The 17,900-nt window shown below is 40.9% G+C and overlaps 1 protein-coding gene across 1 annotated transcript; it reads right to left on the bottom strand.

Annotated features, from left to right (window-relative positions):
- Nucleotides 1-1,287: 1,287 nt before the first annotated feature.
- gnrhr4 (gonadotropin releasing hormone receptor 4) lies at nt 1,288-14,517 on the bottom strand. Its single transcript, XM_073472098.1, has 3 exons — nt 14,002-14,517; nt 1,839-2,043; nt 1,288-1,751 (listed from the first exon to the last, which is right to left on the bottom strand). Exons 1-3 carry the CDS (start codon nt 14,515-14,517, stop codon nt 1,288-1,290), a joined length of 1,185 nt encoding a protein of 394 aa, XP_073328199.1.
- Nucleotides 14,518-17,900: the final 3,383 nt, after the last annotated feature.

Genomic DNA, 17,900 nt, shown 5'->3' with positions numbered 1-17,900 from the left:
TACACTGAAAGGCATCATCACACCAGAACCATAAAGATTTTCTCATTTTCTCTGATTGAGCCATTTACAGCCGATGACATGAGCTTAGTGGGAAGCCGGTCGTTGTTTGAGCGTCACCCAATGCACTGAAAAAAAGACAATTTATTCCACAGAAACATACTGCAAATGTACATAATATAATATATTCCATGACACGCAGTAAAGTAACAATATCATGCAAACATACATGCAATTAATATCTTCTTTTTCAAAAAATAAAATTACTGTATTCGTTCACTGTGAACTTTACAACATCATAGTTTCAGATCGGAGAAAGCAACACGATCCACAACACAATAACTCCAATAACACTTATACTAACACAAAATATGGCAATACAGCAGTTCGACCTTCGAACACATTAAACACAAAATTGATCTTGGACAGATCACACAGTCAATTACACATTAGCAACATGCTGCACAGCTACATTCAATATATAGAACCGTTGCTATAACATCAGGTTAAAAGGCCGTCATGGTCAATAATGTTCATGTCTTAACATTCATTTTTGCGATGAGAGAAAATCACAGTTTTTATATTGCACGCACAGCAGGACAAATGACAGTTTGGAGCAGTTTCCAGTCAGGTGATTAGCAGAGGACCTCAAAACCCCTCAACATGTAATGAAAATATGAAAATATAACAAAAGAAGGGTTATACAACGCAGCGTCCTAAATTAAATATCTTTTCAGTTTCATCAGTGCAGCAATTATATTCATAACCGCAGATGGTTCATATCTAATTGTTATTTTTAATCACATTCTCATATTTTTATTTCAGCGGTGTCTTTGACACAGGACATCAAATAATCAAACCAGTAAAACCCAATTTGACACCCGCTGAGTGTTACCAGAACCTGTGGGTGCGAGACATTTTTTCCTCAATCTATGGCAACTTTAAGCCGATTTGTCATCAGCTCAGGCTGAATTTAAACCTTCCCACGTGGCTCTTTGAGCTTTGTGTAAAATCCGATCAGCAGTTTGTGAGACATTGTGTACGATCAGTCAGTCATCCTGATTTTTAAATTCAATGACACACATCCGTCTGTGGCATCCGGGATATCATGTGTGGCAAAAGGCTGGATGAATGAACCAGGTTATTGATTACATCAGCGGAACAAAAATGAACAGATTCATCCGACAGTAGAGCACTGAAATTTTGTGCACTTGCTAAAGACAAAAAAAAAATGAAGCTCAACACTGGTTAAGAGAAGAGAGATTCTTTTCACTGAAATTCTTTAAGCCATTATAGCTTGCTTTCTGGGATTACAGGCCTTGAGGCACCTTTTGTGCGGTTCTTGTCACCATTTTCCTCTATGTTTGTGTTGTGGCCACCTGAGGCGATCCGCCTGTGAGATGACAGGCGGTTCATGTGCACAAGGCAAGTGTTTCTTTCTGTTTCAGTCCTTGTGTTAGCGCTCCGAAAGCATCTCTTCAGACCCTGGTGGAGATGAATGGTGAACAGACCATAAGTGATGGGGTCTAGACAGGCGTTGAAGAGGCCAAAGATAAACAACATATGAGTGAGTGAATGAGAGACCGTCTCCTCCATTTTTTCGGGAAACAACCAATACCACAGGCCCAGCAGGTAGTAAGGAGTCCAGCAGATGATGAAGGACGTCACGATGACAATGCTCATCTTAAGAGTCCGCATCCGAGCTTTAGGGATGTTGTTGTGAGAGCGGCGGAGATGCACATCTCTCGATAGCACTAGCGCGGAAGAAAATATCATTTTTGTCATGCACAACACATCGGGTCTCAGAAAACACATTTTTCTCAAGTAAACATGATACTTACGATTATTCCGGGCCATGCGGCTGGATATCTCGATAAGGATTCGTGTGTAACAGAAGATCATGATGACCAAAGGCAGCAGGAAGAGGCACACAAAGGTGAACATGTTGTAGAGGGTCTCCTGCCAGTGTTGGACAAAACTGCCATGGGTGGTGCACTGGGTGAAGTTCTCCGGGACTGTGATGGTCACGTTGTGAAATATAAACATCTGCATGAAGAGAGAAGAAGAGTTTTGCTTAGCGGTAAATCTTAATCAGTCAGACAGACAGAACTAAAACATTTCCCAGCCTGTGACTTGACTGAGGTCTGCCGTCACGCATCCTGAATGTGCCGTTTCCTTCATGGAGGAGACGAGAAGAGAGGAGGCTTCCAAAGGAGCCTCAAATATGTGCTATGTGAAAGATATTTACTAGACTGCAACACCAAATGGATCAGACTCTGGTTATTGATTGGCCGGCTGATTGAAGATGGCAGGCAGGAGCAGGAGAGGCGTGAAGTGGTAGAACAAGGACTGTCATAGCGTGTAGAGCCAGGTTATTTTCACACGACCCAACCAGAGTTGGTGATTTAAAAATGGTAAGAGTGGTTTTGGTGACAATCAAATCAGAAGGTGAACGGTTATATTTCTCTCTTTAACAAGGAAAAAAAGGAGAAAGAACATTTACTTTCCTGATGAAGAAAAAAGCTAAGAGAGTAGGTGAAACATAGCGGACTCGCTTCTTCCAGCTGAAGTTACAGGAACTACTATCAGACTATCACCTCTTGAGGTATAACGTGGAATTGCGATACAGGAGTCGGTTAGCACGCTAACTTCAGCAGACATCTCTGCAACACAAGACACAGTTGTCTTTGACATCCTGTCACATTTTCTTCACATCCTGTTGATGATTTCAGTCTTTTTGTTTTAAAGTTGCACTATGCAGTTTTGGAAAGAAATTCAAACTCAGAAAGGTAATATTTACAATATTATTAAAGTAATAATACAAACTGATGAATATCTTTCTATAACTGAATAAACAAGCTGTCCACAGAGGGAAGTACAAGGTCCCCAGAACGCTGTCTGAAGCTAGAGAGGTGGCTACTTACTGAAGAAGGGTCCCGCAAATATAAGCAAGTAGTATATTTACACATGTAGTAACCCTTAGTTAGTAACCCTAACCCAAAACTGCATCGTGCACCTTTAAACTTAAGCTGTTACATGTAACACATTGAACCTTTAATATTAATACAATTTGTGTGATTGTGACTTTAGATTTGGCAGCAAACTACCTGTAGAAACAGAAATAGCAGCTCCATTAGTGACTGTGTACTTTTTATTTTCAGTCATAATTAAATCATGAAAACACACCAATTCTTTTTTATCTGTTCTTCTTTTCTTCTTGAGGAATCCTAACATTTCTCCTCCATGGTAGCACAGTTAAGACCCATAAAATCCAGTCTGAGCCAGTATGGTACAGACTTACCTGCAGCCTTTCACTGACTTGTTACTTACAGCTGTTATCACTGATTGTGATTACTGCCTCAGGTTCAATCAGTCCAAACCATAATGAACAAATTTAATTGTTTCTTTGTTGTTATTTCTGTCACACAGTCACGTTCCATGACGCCCCAACGTCATGGTAGACCTATAATAGATATAATTACAGCTGCAGGTTCTTTACCTTACAACTGTTATCCAATTATCTCACCACGTTACAGGGCAGTGGAGGCACCGTGCACCATCAGTAATTGCAATCTCCTTAAAATGGCTCTGGAGTGATAAGGGTGTGCCTTCTTGGTAAATAAAATGCCTCCATCCTTGCATCTATTGCTTTCATCTCTCTCTTTCTCACAACTCCATGGGGAGAAGAAAATGGGAGGATGAGATGTGAGTGAGGGAAGAGAGGAGCCATGTTAGCCGGATAGAAAGCACCCAATGGAGAACGTGAGCCAGGTCAGAGCCTTGTGTTGCTACCAGTGCCATCAACTGAAGTATACATGTGCCTGTGGGGGAATGAGAGGAAAGTAAATCCTTTAACCAAACTCCCATCAGTTCAGTTTGACAGTAAATTGGATTAGTATTGTGCAATGTACAGTAGATTACCTGAAATCAACCTGCATCTGTCAGACAAAAGTCTCACTATAATAAAAACATATTTATCTGGTATCTTTCTATCATAGCTGGATATGTCCTTGCTTTCGTGAAATGAGACCTTTACGTCTAACAGACCGACGTGTTGCTGTGAATAAAAACATCTTCATCTTCTTCGCCAGACAAAAAAAACCCCCTTCGGCTGTGTGCGCCTGATAAAAAATGATATTCATCTTGCAGGAAAGTCAAACCCCTTGAGACATCCGGGCTCCTGACATGCTGCACTCACTGTGGGTTATGAACACTTCTGAATCACGTGCTGGTCAGTAATTGCAATTCCTGCGGACAAATGAAGAAAGCCCCAGTGGAAAAACCCCAGTCCTGGATTTCCTCTCAAGTGCTTAATTTGATTAGTTTTTTCAAAAATTACAAAACAGCAAACAATAATGCTGGTCTGCGGTGTCAATGACATCATCACCTGTGTTCCTGTGCTTCTTTACAATCTGTGACTACAAGAAACTGACAAAAACTGTAACATTATGCCTTAAATACAAACTGTTTTACATAAGCATGTTCTTCAACTTGTATATTTCTAATTCGTTATGGTTATTACAGGCTTTGTGATCTTTTATTGAGAGACCTGGTGTCATTTCAGCTGAGGGCAGACTCGACAGCCAGGTAAATCTCAAACCTCAAGGCTGAAACACGAGCCGAATTTTGAGAGGACATAAAATAGAAACAGCAGCCGTTTTGCTCCTGGCTATTTCTTTTTGTTAAGACATTTTGGTTCGGTTTGTTTCTGGGGGCCCTCACGTATCACAGTGAAGATGAATGCACTGCACAGGCTGAGCTCTACAACAGCTGAGCCGCTGGAAGTCAGTCAGTCAGCCCAGGTAAGTCTGCTTTATGAGAAAGAAACCCCGGTTTATCCTCAAACATATTGTGTATATCATTACATGTATATATCTATAACTTTAAATTACCTGTTGAGAGAGTGTTTTTTTCCCTCTTCAACCCAACTGTCACTCACTGCCAGTCACTACATAATCATGGTTTATATTACACTCTAGTGTTTCTATGAGTTCAGTGTTGAGTTGAAATCCCACAATGAACAATTTCATCTGTGGATCCCGACAACATCCAGAACATTTCCATTTGATGGAGCTGTGTAGGCAGTCCTGGGTTTAAATATTTCATTCAGTGTTGAAACAAGCAGATACAGATTATACACAGCGTGAAACAATACGATTTTTCCAACCTTAAAGCTACATTAAAAATAGATGAGTTACGTTTTAATGTGTTTGCAAACCTGTCTGTATGTAAAAAATACAGATACTACAGTCTGCAGTTGTAAATTTACGCAAGGAAAATGGACATCAGTGTCTCTTGTGAGAAACAATGAACCCAAAGTCACAATTACGATCCATGTTTTATCCTAAAGAAGTGAAATAATGTATATTAAAAAATCACTCCAAATAAGTCAGGGTTAAGAACACAGTGAGGAATATGATGTAACTATTTTAAAAATGATGCTATGTTTGTACACTGTAAAAATAAATATTCAATGTCATTTTTATTTTACAGATTCTCCCTGTATTTTTAAAATACACAAAATAGCCAGACAATTTCAGAAACAGACTGTGAATTTACATGTACAATGTAAAATAAAAAGAGAAAAGTTACAGAAAAGTTAGGTGTTTTTTAAAATATATATTGTACTTTTAAAAAAGTGTCTGAATTTCTTCTCCAAAAACGACATAGTGCCCCTTTAAAGGTGATTTCATTGCTTTTATATGCGTAAATATCCTTAATTAAACATTAAAAGGGCAAAAAAAACCAAGATCTTGTGTAAAATTAAAGCTAAAACCTTTTTTAAAGAAAATAATTGTTATTTTCAATTCAATTTTCATGTTACAGTATTTTCTGTGTCCCCTGCTGCCAGATTATTTGCGCTTTTTACTCTATATGTATGTTAGCTACAGCCCAACCTTGAGTGTATTATTGCAGTCCCTAAGACCCTTCTGTTACTCTTAAGGAGAGTTTCATAAAGAAACTTTACATATAAATGGGTTACAGCCGGAACACGCCTTAAGGTTTATACACTCAGAACCTCTCATTATTCAACCTTCAAGCCTCCAGGGAGGATCCCTCTGAAAACCTGAAAGAGGGGTTCTCGCTTTCCTTTTTTAATGTGTTCATGAGGCAAAATCTACAGAGCTGTAGAGCTGTTTCAAATGTTAATATCAATGAATATATTAATAAATAATATATCTTTTCTTTGTGTTTCTCCTCTGATTCAGCTGTGAACTACTGTGAAACAATCAATCATCAAACCAGCAAATCTAAAGGGTCGTATTTACCTGTACATACATCATTAATTACACTATTTAGCATCTCTTTCAATGTATTGCACATTTTTTGTATTACTTTATGTTCCCATTGTTATTGACTATCTTCTAACATCTATAAAGAGATGTATTTACACTTATTTTCACCTCAGCACAACAACAAATTAAATCTTCCTCTATAGCTGAGGATAACCTCACTTTACGAAGTGACTCATTCTCGGTACATTAAATCATCCGGAGGTTGAACACCGCCTGTAATCACATGTCAAACGGAAGAAAAACAGCATTAGCTGCTGGCTGTAGAAATCTTTCACCAGGAAATTGTCTGAACTTTCTTCAGTGTGGCACATGCATCACAGCTAATGAGTAAAAGTAAAAACAAGGGGCTTGCGAAAGCCGGAGAGGAGTCACCGCCATGTCTTTTAGGTTAACAAGTAATAATATGAGCCACATAGACGCCTTGCGTATTGAAGAAAACGCAGCTTTTCATCAAAAAATGATGGAAATAAAAGAAAACAGTACAAAGAAAGCTTAAAGGCACTTAATCTTTACCCGCCACATCCTTATGTAAGCTGCTCCATGTTTAAAGAATTAACTAGATAACTGAGCACTTAACTTTTTGATTAAAAACTCTACATTGAAATGTACTTCAAGGGACCTTTAACTGGTTTTGAAACGGTCTCATATTGACTGATGCCTCTATATGACCCCCATAGGCAAACGAGACCATCAGTGAGAAGATTGGCTATTTCTATGTAGTTATTTTAGTTTTTTTATGCCTGCCACTGGGTCGGATTACAAATATCAAAAATATCTGTTAATGGTGGAGTGTTAAGGACGAATTGTTTCACAGTCTGAGGAAACAAGCTGCTCTGTAGTCTCTTGGTGCAGCAGATACTTCTGCATTGACAGACAGAAGCAGAACAACCAGCTTGCACTGGACACTGTGCTTCAACGGTATAAAAAGTTATTCTGGATTCACTGATATATTCTAAGAAAACCAGGCGGGTAATAACAATATTTTTCAACTAAATAGGATGTTAGAAATAATGTCGTCCAGATTTCAGCAGTATTTTACATCTGTCTAATCCAGTGGAAGTTATACACCAAAGGGTTTATTCTGCCTATTGGGCCTCCATCCATCCATCCATCCATCAGTTATCTGAAACCGCTTATCCAGGGTCACGGGGGGGCCGGAGCCGATCCCAGCTGACACTGGGAGTACCTGGGGAAAACCCACGCAGACACGGGGAGAACATGCAGACTCTACACAGAAGGGCCGTGCCCCAGCCAGGTCTTGAACCTCTTGCTGTGGGGCTTGAGCGCTAACCACTGCGCCGCCGTGCTGCCGCCTATTGGACCTATATTCAGATAAAAGGGGCCTGTGTTTAGATAAAATCTGAAGAAGATGTGTCCTTCATTCGCTCGCTTTCAAAACTAATGCATGTGCTAGCCAGACTAAAGATCTTTGGTCAATGAGGCAGTGGTACTCATACCACTTCAGTTCACAAGGGCCGCCAGAATCAATAGAAAATCAAATGGCTGCTTTAACATTTAAGTGTGAAGTGCTGCAGAAGTCCCCTGATCTCATTCAGTTTTCCACTGCCAGTGTTGGGTTGTGATATATAACTCAAATTCACAGCTGGAAACATTTAAGCTCACATGTTTGCCGCTGCCTCGCCACAGTTTGTCTTTGACATCAGGCCTCCAGCTGTCTTAACACACGTCACAGGAGGATAACTGATAAAACGCTGTTCCCGGCAGACGCAAAGCTCACAGAAGAACTGGACTGCAACTTCCTCTTCGTTTTATGACGTATCATTTTTCTATCTAGTCGGGCATCTATCTAGTCAATCTAGTAAATAAGAAGTTGTTGACAACCCCTGCATTTATACACAAAACAAGCAGTATTTTAGCGTCAAAGATGTCTCAGAATACAGCCTTATAAAGTTGATGAATTTAGATTTGGTCCAATATTCAGTTTAATGCCCCGGCAGCGTCCGCTTTACACCTTTTGGTAATATAATTAAATGTCAGCTGTACAACTCTGAGATCAATTCTGGGCTTCTTGGTATTTTACATTTGCATAAATAAGACATTTCTTGTAATTAACTCCTCTCCTGTCCTTCATCACACTTCTGTCTGTCTAACAAAGCTCTGCAAGTAAATTCAGAAGATCAGTTAGACAGCTTTCACACCAATTAAAGAATTGAAGGGGCTGTGCTGCTGAAGCCGTAGCCAAAATGAAGCTTTTTTTCTCCTGACTTTTTTTCTGGTGCTGTGTTTTTCTGCCCGGTCAATGATTTCACAGCTCAGAATTAGCACGTCCACTACCAAACCCTCAAGGCACATTTAGGACAAAGTGTGTGTATTAGGAAAGACTGGAGAGCATCGAACTCTCACAGAGTCACAGTTGGGTGCACTGAGAGGGGAGTCGTTGTAAATAATGCACGACAAACATGTTTGTTTTTGTAAAAATTTGAATGGCCAAGATAGGTATTATATAATAGTTATTTGCAACAGCAGATGTCAAACTTGGAACACAACAAATTATGGCTGGAAGCAGTCACATCAGCTACAGTCAGAAACAGTGAGGAGATGAAGAGGGAGAGAAATTCCCCAGACTCCTTTATGAAATCGCTCAGTTCTGTGAGTTGTTGAGATAAAGGAAACTTTTAAAACTCTGTCAAACACTGTTCATGACAAATTCTTCCTGTAAATTTGGCATTTGATATAAATTAAGTTGTGTTTTCACACCCACACCGAGTTTAGCCAGAAGCCTCTTGGATGAGAGGTGAAACGTCCTCAAGAAACTGAAACAAGTCCAGTTGCCTACGATACAGCACTTTGAATTACCTGGATGACTGAGAACCTTCATCAACATATAAATTAAGTTCTTTCTGTCTCTGTGGAAAAAAAAACCCATCGTGTCCATTTTCCCCAGTGGTGTTCGTCTTTATTTGCATATAGAGCGGAGAAGTGAGACCCGACCACAAGCGGTCTCTCAAAGTGCATGTCAAAGACGCCTATTGTGAATGGATCACCAATGACACATTTTAAATCTGGGGATAAACAGCAGCAAAGATACAGAAGTGTCATAGAGAATATGAGCCTATACAACAAGGATCTGCGTGTTTGTCACTGTTAACAGAGACTCCAGTCTGCGGTATAGTTCATATCTCTACAGTGAGTCTGCATCAGCACCGCCCCCCCATGCCCATGTCGGCAGATATAGTGTACAGTGCTTTATTAGCGCTTTTCATCTTCCTGCAACAAATAAGAAAGCATTATAAAAGCTCTCTCATGCAACATCATTTACTTTACTTTAATTATATACTTTAATAATGAATCGAGCTGTAACTGCTGTTATTGCTGCAACTCAGCATTTTTGGCAATGATGCAAAAATGTATAAAAAAAAAAATGTCCAGCAAAGCTTTCTTGAGATAACTGTTTGCCTGTACAGAACATCCTCAGCTGAAAGGTTTTTCTTTTTCAGAGGTCAGATGCAGGAGGAGTGTACAGGTGCTCATTAGAACACCTGTGGGCCAATCAGCCAATCACAGTGTGAGCTCAGAAGCTACTGTGGTGTAATTATGGCTTGGCTGTGCATTTCTTGGTGGATCTTTGCAAAAAGGGAAACCTTCAAATATGTCACCCTGTCCGTCACCTCTCCCAGTTCACACTCGCAGTTGATAAACCCAGACTGTGTCAGACGAAGGTTAATGAAGTCTAAATCAAGTGACATCACATGTAATGTAACCAGTGTCATGATATCTGAAACAAAACTTGTTACCGTGACCCTGGGAATAATGAAACACATGCCGAACACTTTGCACAAGTGATGCCTGCAACATATACTTATTTGGAAAATTGAGATGGAAGGTTTTTCCAGTAAATAGTGGTATTTGTCAGTATGATCAGACCTGTGGATGTTGAGAGATTCAGACCACTCAAGTCTCCAAAGATGCCTCCGTCGTACACTCGATTTCACTAAAAGGGTGCATGAATGGACTGACTTTCAATGAGAATAAGTATATAGTCTGCATATATAGATATATATATATATATATATATACTGTATATATAATTAATGTAAATCAATCTTGGTGTTGTGTTTGTGTTGTTATTTGTTGTGTTCTGTCCAAGTGTTTGGACAGATGCTTTGGCAAAATTGTTGTTAAACTTTCATGCCAATAAAGCCCCCTTTGAATTTGAATATAGTCATAAATAAATAAATTTTAAAAAATACAAGTATGTTTCAAGGTCAAGTTTCTCCTTATTTCTTATTTGGAAATGTGATGTCCAATTGATTTTACTTGAGTAGCCTGTGATTCAAACGATCTATATCGGCTGATCTTTGTCATTTGTCCTGGTACTCAGTGGGACTTTTTTTTCCTTTCACGTCAATGCTTTGTGAGTCATCTCTCTCCATTTCTTTACAAAAAGGGCTCTGCATGAGATTCCCTCAGGAATTTTATATTGACAATTGCACACTACACTGCTGGCAAACACCAGCTGAAATAATCTCCATCACGCACCTGTGGGTGATAAAAATCCCTGCTGGGTCACACAAACATACAGAACCAACAAATCACTGATGAAAAATAAATCTGTTGTAATGATGTTACAATTCTTATGGTTGGGTGATGCTGAGGCATAAAACCCACTTAGTTAAGTTTGGCCAGATGTTTGTCATCATGGAAACAGCTGTCTGACACCTCTCCATACTACCCGATGTGAGAGGCTGTCCGAGTAGTGTGTGCACGAGCTGAGACGCACACACACAATTGGCAATCCAATCAACAATATGAACAGCCTAAAATATGCTGTAATGCTAACTAAACAAAACATTTTTTGGTTTTACTGCAGTTCTGCCTGCGGTTTGTCCCAGTGGTGTTGCCGTACCTAGCTGTCAAAGATGGCGAACATGCTCGCTCATGATCGGTATTGACACTCCTTCTGCTGACTTTGTCGCTCAATAACGTCAACTGACTTCCTCCTTTGCTCCCAACAGACGTGAGTCTTTGTTCCTACGGCCCCGAGAGGCCTTTGACACTTTTTCATAGGTTGGGTTGTTTTGAGAGCACCAGTATACGACCACAAAGACCTGTTGTGGATAGATTTATAGGCATGTCAAAAATGTGTTGAATTTAGATATGTTTTCTGTACAATGATATGTTTATGCCTGTTTGTTCTTGTGGTTATTTCTTGAGTGCCATACATTTCCCTAACGTAGAGACATCAACATCTGACAGAGAGCCAGCTTGGAATCAGGGGACTGACCGGTGGCAGGATGAGGGTGGGATAAAATCAGGATAGGAGGTGAAGCTAACATTAGTCCTGCAGCTGGAGATGCCACGGTTTGTTATTCGTGATTGTAAGTGAACCACAAAATCAGCCCCCAGATGATCTTGGGATTGAGGGACCTGATCAAGTAGCGAAGTGAAAAGCAGTGAAAGCAGATGTGGCATCCTGTTTTCCTGGCAGGATGTTTAACACCAAAACATGCTGCCAATTCACAAACACTTAACATCAAAGGAGCATTAACTCGAGTGCTGAGGTGTAAGGAGCATGGGAGGCGCATCAATATGTGGCAAGGCCATTTTCACACTCCTTAATGCCGACCAGCTGAGTGGAAACTTGTCCTACGAGTCTGCTTATATTGATTGGGATTTCTGGCAAGGAGTCAGCTGCCTTTCAGCAGCAGCGTTGTTCATTTTAAGAATATATGTGTCTCGCTTTTAAATGTTGAAGCTACACGATCATGTTGTGGCACACATCGAGTGACAACAAGTGATTGAGGGTTTTTTTTATTGTTGAGGTTGTGTGATTAGCGAGTTAAAGGAACGTTAAAGGGAATTCAACCAACAACAGAGATCAGCTTTGCCAAATGTACTAATTATAATTATTGCATTTGTAGGATTATTTTGCCCTCCGTATGATGTATGATTAATAGCGCCCAAAAAGCCATAATGTAGGAAAATCTGACCACTAACATCAGGAGTTGGTTTTGGTCTTCACTGTCTCATTGCAATTAATATCCTGACATCTTACATGACCCCCTTCCAGGGCTAATTTATGATAGATTTAATAATCAGCACTTGACTTCTTCCACCTACAGTGTGGTCCAATCCCACTGGAGGAGGTTGAGGAAATAAAAAGATGATCTAACACTTGATTAGGTACTTGATAAGCATTAATAATATTTGCATACCTCCTGAAAGCCTGTGGGTCAGTAATCCCCGCTGGACAGCAGGCTGATCAGACATGGAATTTGATTAATGCCAGCAGCAACCTCATTTGTGCTCAGCCGTTCAAACTGATTGAAGGACTGTTATGAATTTCACATGTTGTGCTTATATGTGCTGGAATGAGTCATAGCCATACTGCTGTTCAGTGTTGTGAAGCTTTGAATGTTAAAACCAAAATGTAATCAGTTTTTTGTAGGTGTTTTGTTGTAGAAAGTGAATAAACAGCAGTGTGTGTATGAGTGTACTTATATGTGTGTTTTATTTTGGGTTACTACTCAAATATGTTTACATGCTTCAATCAGTTTTCTGCTGCAGCACTTAATTCCCCCTGTCTGTTTTAGCTCCTGTCTCTTTAGGGCCCCTCCTCCCGATTACCCAGTGTCCTCTGATTGGTCAGCGCACACAAGCCTGAGCCAGCACCACTAACAACAACAGAGCAGTTGTATTACGTCAATTGATGTCACAAAGTCATAGATTTATAGAGAGATGACAATATTTCGGTGCCATCAGGGAAGAAAAAATCCATTGATGGAAAAGCCTGCTCATTCAGTATATTCAGCACATAACGTTGCCGAGCCTGGACCTGACAACCTGAAGCCACCCAAGATCATAACACTGCCCCACAGGCTTGTACGGTAGGCACTAGGCATGATGGGTGATCACTACATCCTCCTCTCTTTTTACCCTGATGCGCCCATCACTCTGGAGAGTCCAATCTTCATGCTCTTAACGCAATTTTAGTAGTTTCAGCAACCTCCTTAGCTGTTTTCTTTGCTTGATGCAGGCTGATCATTTGTCCTTCCTGAAACAGAGTAACATCTTTTCCACGACCACAGGATACGTCTTGACATGGTTGTTTAAGAAATGAGAAGCTACTCACTGCATCAGTTAGGGTTAAATAACTTGTTGCCAGCTGAAACATATTAATCACTGCAGTAATTATCCAATGGAAGGCTCTTACATATAACACACTGAAGGAAAGGAGAGAACTGGAAAAGCACAACAGGTCTCCCATAAAAGCTTGCAACCAATAATTTAACAATAAAACTTAAATCAACTGAGTTCAGCAGACACTCTGAACATGACTCATGTGCTTCTGTGCAGGTATTTTACTGTACAAAGTGGATAAATAGCAATGTGGTTGTTATTTTTTCCAATTAGCACTGCAAAGATTGTAGAATTGTGGAAGAATGCAGCTGACTCACTGGGCTCAGTGATCCATCTGCATTTTTCCAGTTACAAAAGATCTTATTGCCTTGATTGAGTGTTGTTTCATCATGTCTCCCTCTGCAGACCTTAATTAACCTGCAGCCCCCTTTCCAGCAAAACACACCAAGCTAGATTCAGGTGAAGAAATCACACTTGCAGCTGTAGCAGGAGTTAATTCTCCTGCAAACAAGGGGCCAGTACACAGTGGTGTGAGAGCTGTGCAGCCAGCAGGGTAGTGTGGGACTTAATTGACATAAAGCCCCCAGATCAAACTGTGTTCTCCTACCTGAGGGAGGGAGAGGATCACACTCATGGTCCAGGCCACAGTCAGCATGATTTTGCTTTTCCTCTTGGCCTCGCTGATGCCCAGAGGGTTGAGGATGGCTGACTGCCTGTCCAAGCTAATGACCACGGTCACAAACGCGCAGGAGTACATCGCCACCAGCTTCAGGAACATCAGCAGCCTGCAGGCGACGTCCCCCGCCTGCCACTGCACCGTGATGTTCCACACCGCGTCCACAGGCATCACGATGAAAGTCACCAGCAGGTCCGCCACCGTCAGGTTCATTATCAGGATCCGGACGTGTGACTTGCGCTTGCCGCCGTTGCTCGAAGCCCAGAGCACAACCAAGTTGCACACAGCCGACACCGCGCACAGAGTGAAGGTAATGATGACTCTGACTTTGGCCGCGGTGGAGAAAGTGGGCAGCTGGAGCGCGTCTCCATCAGCGCTCTTGTTGCACACTGATGCGGGTCCCTGGCAGCTGCCATTCAACGCCTGATCCGCCAGCTGGTGGAACATAATGATCACCGGACCGACGGGAGACGCAAATAATGATCCCGGCTGCTTTCAGACTGTTTGTGTCTTCTCCATCTGGAACTTCAACTGTGGGAACTGCGGAAAAAAACATGTCCGATTGGTTTAAAATCAGCTGGATTTAAATGTTTTCTACATGCCATGCTGCGCGTCAGTGGCACTTGTATCCAGACTCTTGGCACATGCAGCTTTAATTATAGCGCACAGAAAAAAATGCCCCGACGCCAGGTTATTCAGCTTTTACCTGACACTCAGAGGCATGCAAAGTGATCACAGACATAAATGGTCATGGTACTTACCATAAATGACTGAACACAAGGAAAGTAAAATCAGAAATGACATAAGGTGCCGGTGTGCTGAACTTCTACCAGCTCCTCTTTAATTATCTCACTGGAGCTCACCTTCTCATTGCACCGCAAGAATCCAGAATTGAAGCAGTTTTTCAACGCAGATATAAAAAGCTTACCTGCAATTAGGAGGTTAATGAGGATCTCATGTCTCTGAGCGTCTCCACTGCAGTGTGTGCAGCTGTTGCTTCAGTACGCTTCATTCCTCCGCTCTGACGCGCACAATGACAGGCGACACCATCAGCCGGATGGGTTTGGTCGGTCTATTAACCACAGGAGGGGCTGCTCCTCCCCTGAACACCAGAGTGGAAATATCATTTTGCCTTTTTAAATAAAACGATTTTTAATATTTCTTGTTCAAACGCTTGTGGATGAATTATTCTGCTGGGAATTTGAAAGATAGGCTGAATATTTATCTGGTTTTCTTCTCAAGTATCCTGACGTGACCTCAGCTAAAAGTTTAGAGGAGCTGCTCAACACAAAAATGTCTTACTTCTTCACTTCTTAAAATATCCCAAAACCCCAATAAATAAATAAAAATAAAAATTGGACACTGCGTCCTTGTGAGATGTTGTCTGCTCTCTGTACATCCTCCAACCCAGGAATTGAATCCTGTTAATCCATATGTCTTTTTTCCCCCTGTATGGATCATGGATCATTGTGATGACGCACTGAGGTTATTTCCCCTGCGGTAGATGGTGTGACGATGCCAGTCCAGCGGCGCAATGCAACCTGTGGTGCCCAGAATGAGCGCATCTTGCGGGGAAATTCGGTCAAACACACCCATAACACATTCCTCTTTATTGATGTTTTTGATCGTCTTCCAACTCAGAGACGAGACGTGAAAAAAAAACTTTCTTCTACTGATGACTGTCTTTGCAGTCACCTGAACGCAGCAGGTACCTGCTCCATCTGCAGGCACTAACTGGAGTGATATCGTGCACGCTGTCAAGCCACAAATGTGGAGTAATATTTCGCGAACTCAGACTGCTCATTATCACCACAGGTAGCTCGGTATTTGTGCCCACCAAACTTGACATACTGTGATTATTCTACAGCGCATGCTGCAGAGTGGCACGTTGAAAAGAAAAGTTCACGCAGCACCTTTTTGAGTCAAAACACGTTGAAACACCATGATCAGTGGCTACTTTTCTGTTCTCGCCAAAGTGTCGCCTGCGGAGGGAATTTGAATGTTCGGGTTCCGTTTTACAGCATGTTCCCAGAAACAAAATAACAAATTCAGTCCCAATTCCTTTGTGGATCATCAGCAGGAACACGTTTTTAAATATAAAGATCTACTCTTTTATTTATCAGGTGGTATTGAACTACAGATGGTCGTCGTATGGCTCAGTAGCCATGCTTCCATAAAATGTAAAGGGAATTTGAAGCGATCGTTTGAAAGTTTGCACACAAAAAAAGCGAATCTGGCGCGTTTCCACAAGCTGCTTTGAGCAGATGAACTGGGCTACCCAAAGCGCAATTTCGCCAGAGGATGAGGCGCGTTATCGAATTTTGCCATTTCCATAAAATTTATAATCCCATATTCTTCAAAATGCTTTATGAAAACTTCTGTGATGACAAATGGAATTGCGCACTATTACGCACGGAAATAAAAAATGAATTAAAGTAATGAATCATCCCAACTTAAGCTGCTGTATGTAAGTCCAAAACAACAAAGTTGTTTCCTACAAGGAAAACCTCCTGCTGGACTTAATCCTCTGTGCGTCAGATGGCCATGACTGTGATAGCCTCTAATGCACTCACCTATAATGTATGATAATGTATTCTTTCTTATTCCCAGAAATATTAATACAATTAATTAACAAGAATGTGTTTTGCCCTGGAGCAACCTCAAGTAGCCTTGTGATTTCCTGTTTATTCTCTTTAACTGAACCATTACTGGCAGAAAACACTGCAGTGATAAGAGATACTTTCATTTGTGGTTTAGGCAGACTTTGACTTTTTATATTTTTTTCTCTGTTGTAGCCCTCCATCTAGAGAGAGGGTGAAAAAAGCAATTTCCATCATAAAGAACATCCGATTATGAGTAAACTCAAGGTGCTTTACATTAAAGATATAGAGCACAGACAGACATTTGGTACACACACGCAAACAAATCAAAGAATCTGAGAAAATAGGGAAAAGTTTTCTGTTTCCTTTTGAAGCTTGACATGGCGATGATAGATATCAGGGAGTCGTCTCAGGTCAGTTTGTTCAGGAGAACAGGATGTATTTCAGGAAGGTAGAAATAGGAAAGGAAGACGAAAATGTGAATTACCACAGATGTCTGTCACTCTCATGCAGCAGAGTAACATGAGCTTTCTCCACTGACACCTGTAGAAGAAATCAATTACTGAATAACTACCACGACAGCAGTCTGATACACTATTACAAGGATGGAGGATATGGCTGCAATCATTCTGATGATATTAATACAGACAGTTACTAATGTCAGTAAATATATATCATAATACACTCTGAATGGTTCACGCTCACTGCTCTCATGGTGCTGTGTTCAATAGCTCCACAAGATCCACTGTACACTACCTGCTCAACACTGAAGACAGAGCTAAAAGAGAGCGAGTATTGGACTTTTATTCGCCAGGTCACCAGACACACAACTCTAAATGAATCATAATGGTGTTCTGTGTCTGTTGAATGTGTAAATAAGCAGCTACTTTGTGTCAGTGTTGTCCCCAAGTGGGCCAAAAAAATCAGTTATTGCATGGGGGTCCATGGGGGCCCACAGCTAAGGTTGCCCTCGGGCCTCCCAGAGGGTTAATCCAGCCATGTAATGTGTTACATGAGATCAAAATTTTGTGCAAATAATTAAACAAATAAATAAATTTGATTTTAATTTGTTCAAAATTCTTAATTTAGGTACCGGGACACTGTTGGATGCTCACCATCACAATATGATTCTGCTGAAAGTCGATTCAAGTCATTTATAGTATCAAATTATCTCCTGACTCTTACGTGATTGCACACCTACAGGAGAAGAGGTTATGGCCCTAATACAAT

The sequence above is a fragment of the Pagrus major genome, chromosome 8, assembly GCF_040436345.1.
Source record: "Pagrus major chromosome 8, Pma_NU_1.0".
In the NCBI taxonomy this organism is placed as follows: domain Eukaryota; kingdom Metazoa; phylum Chordata; class Actinopteri; order Spariformes; family Sparidae; genus Pagrus; species Pagrus major.
This window is presented reverse-complemented; position numbering and strand designations above follow the sequence as displayed.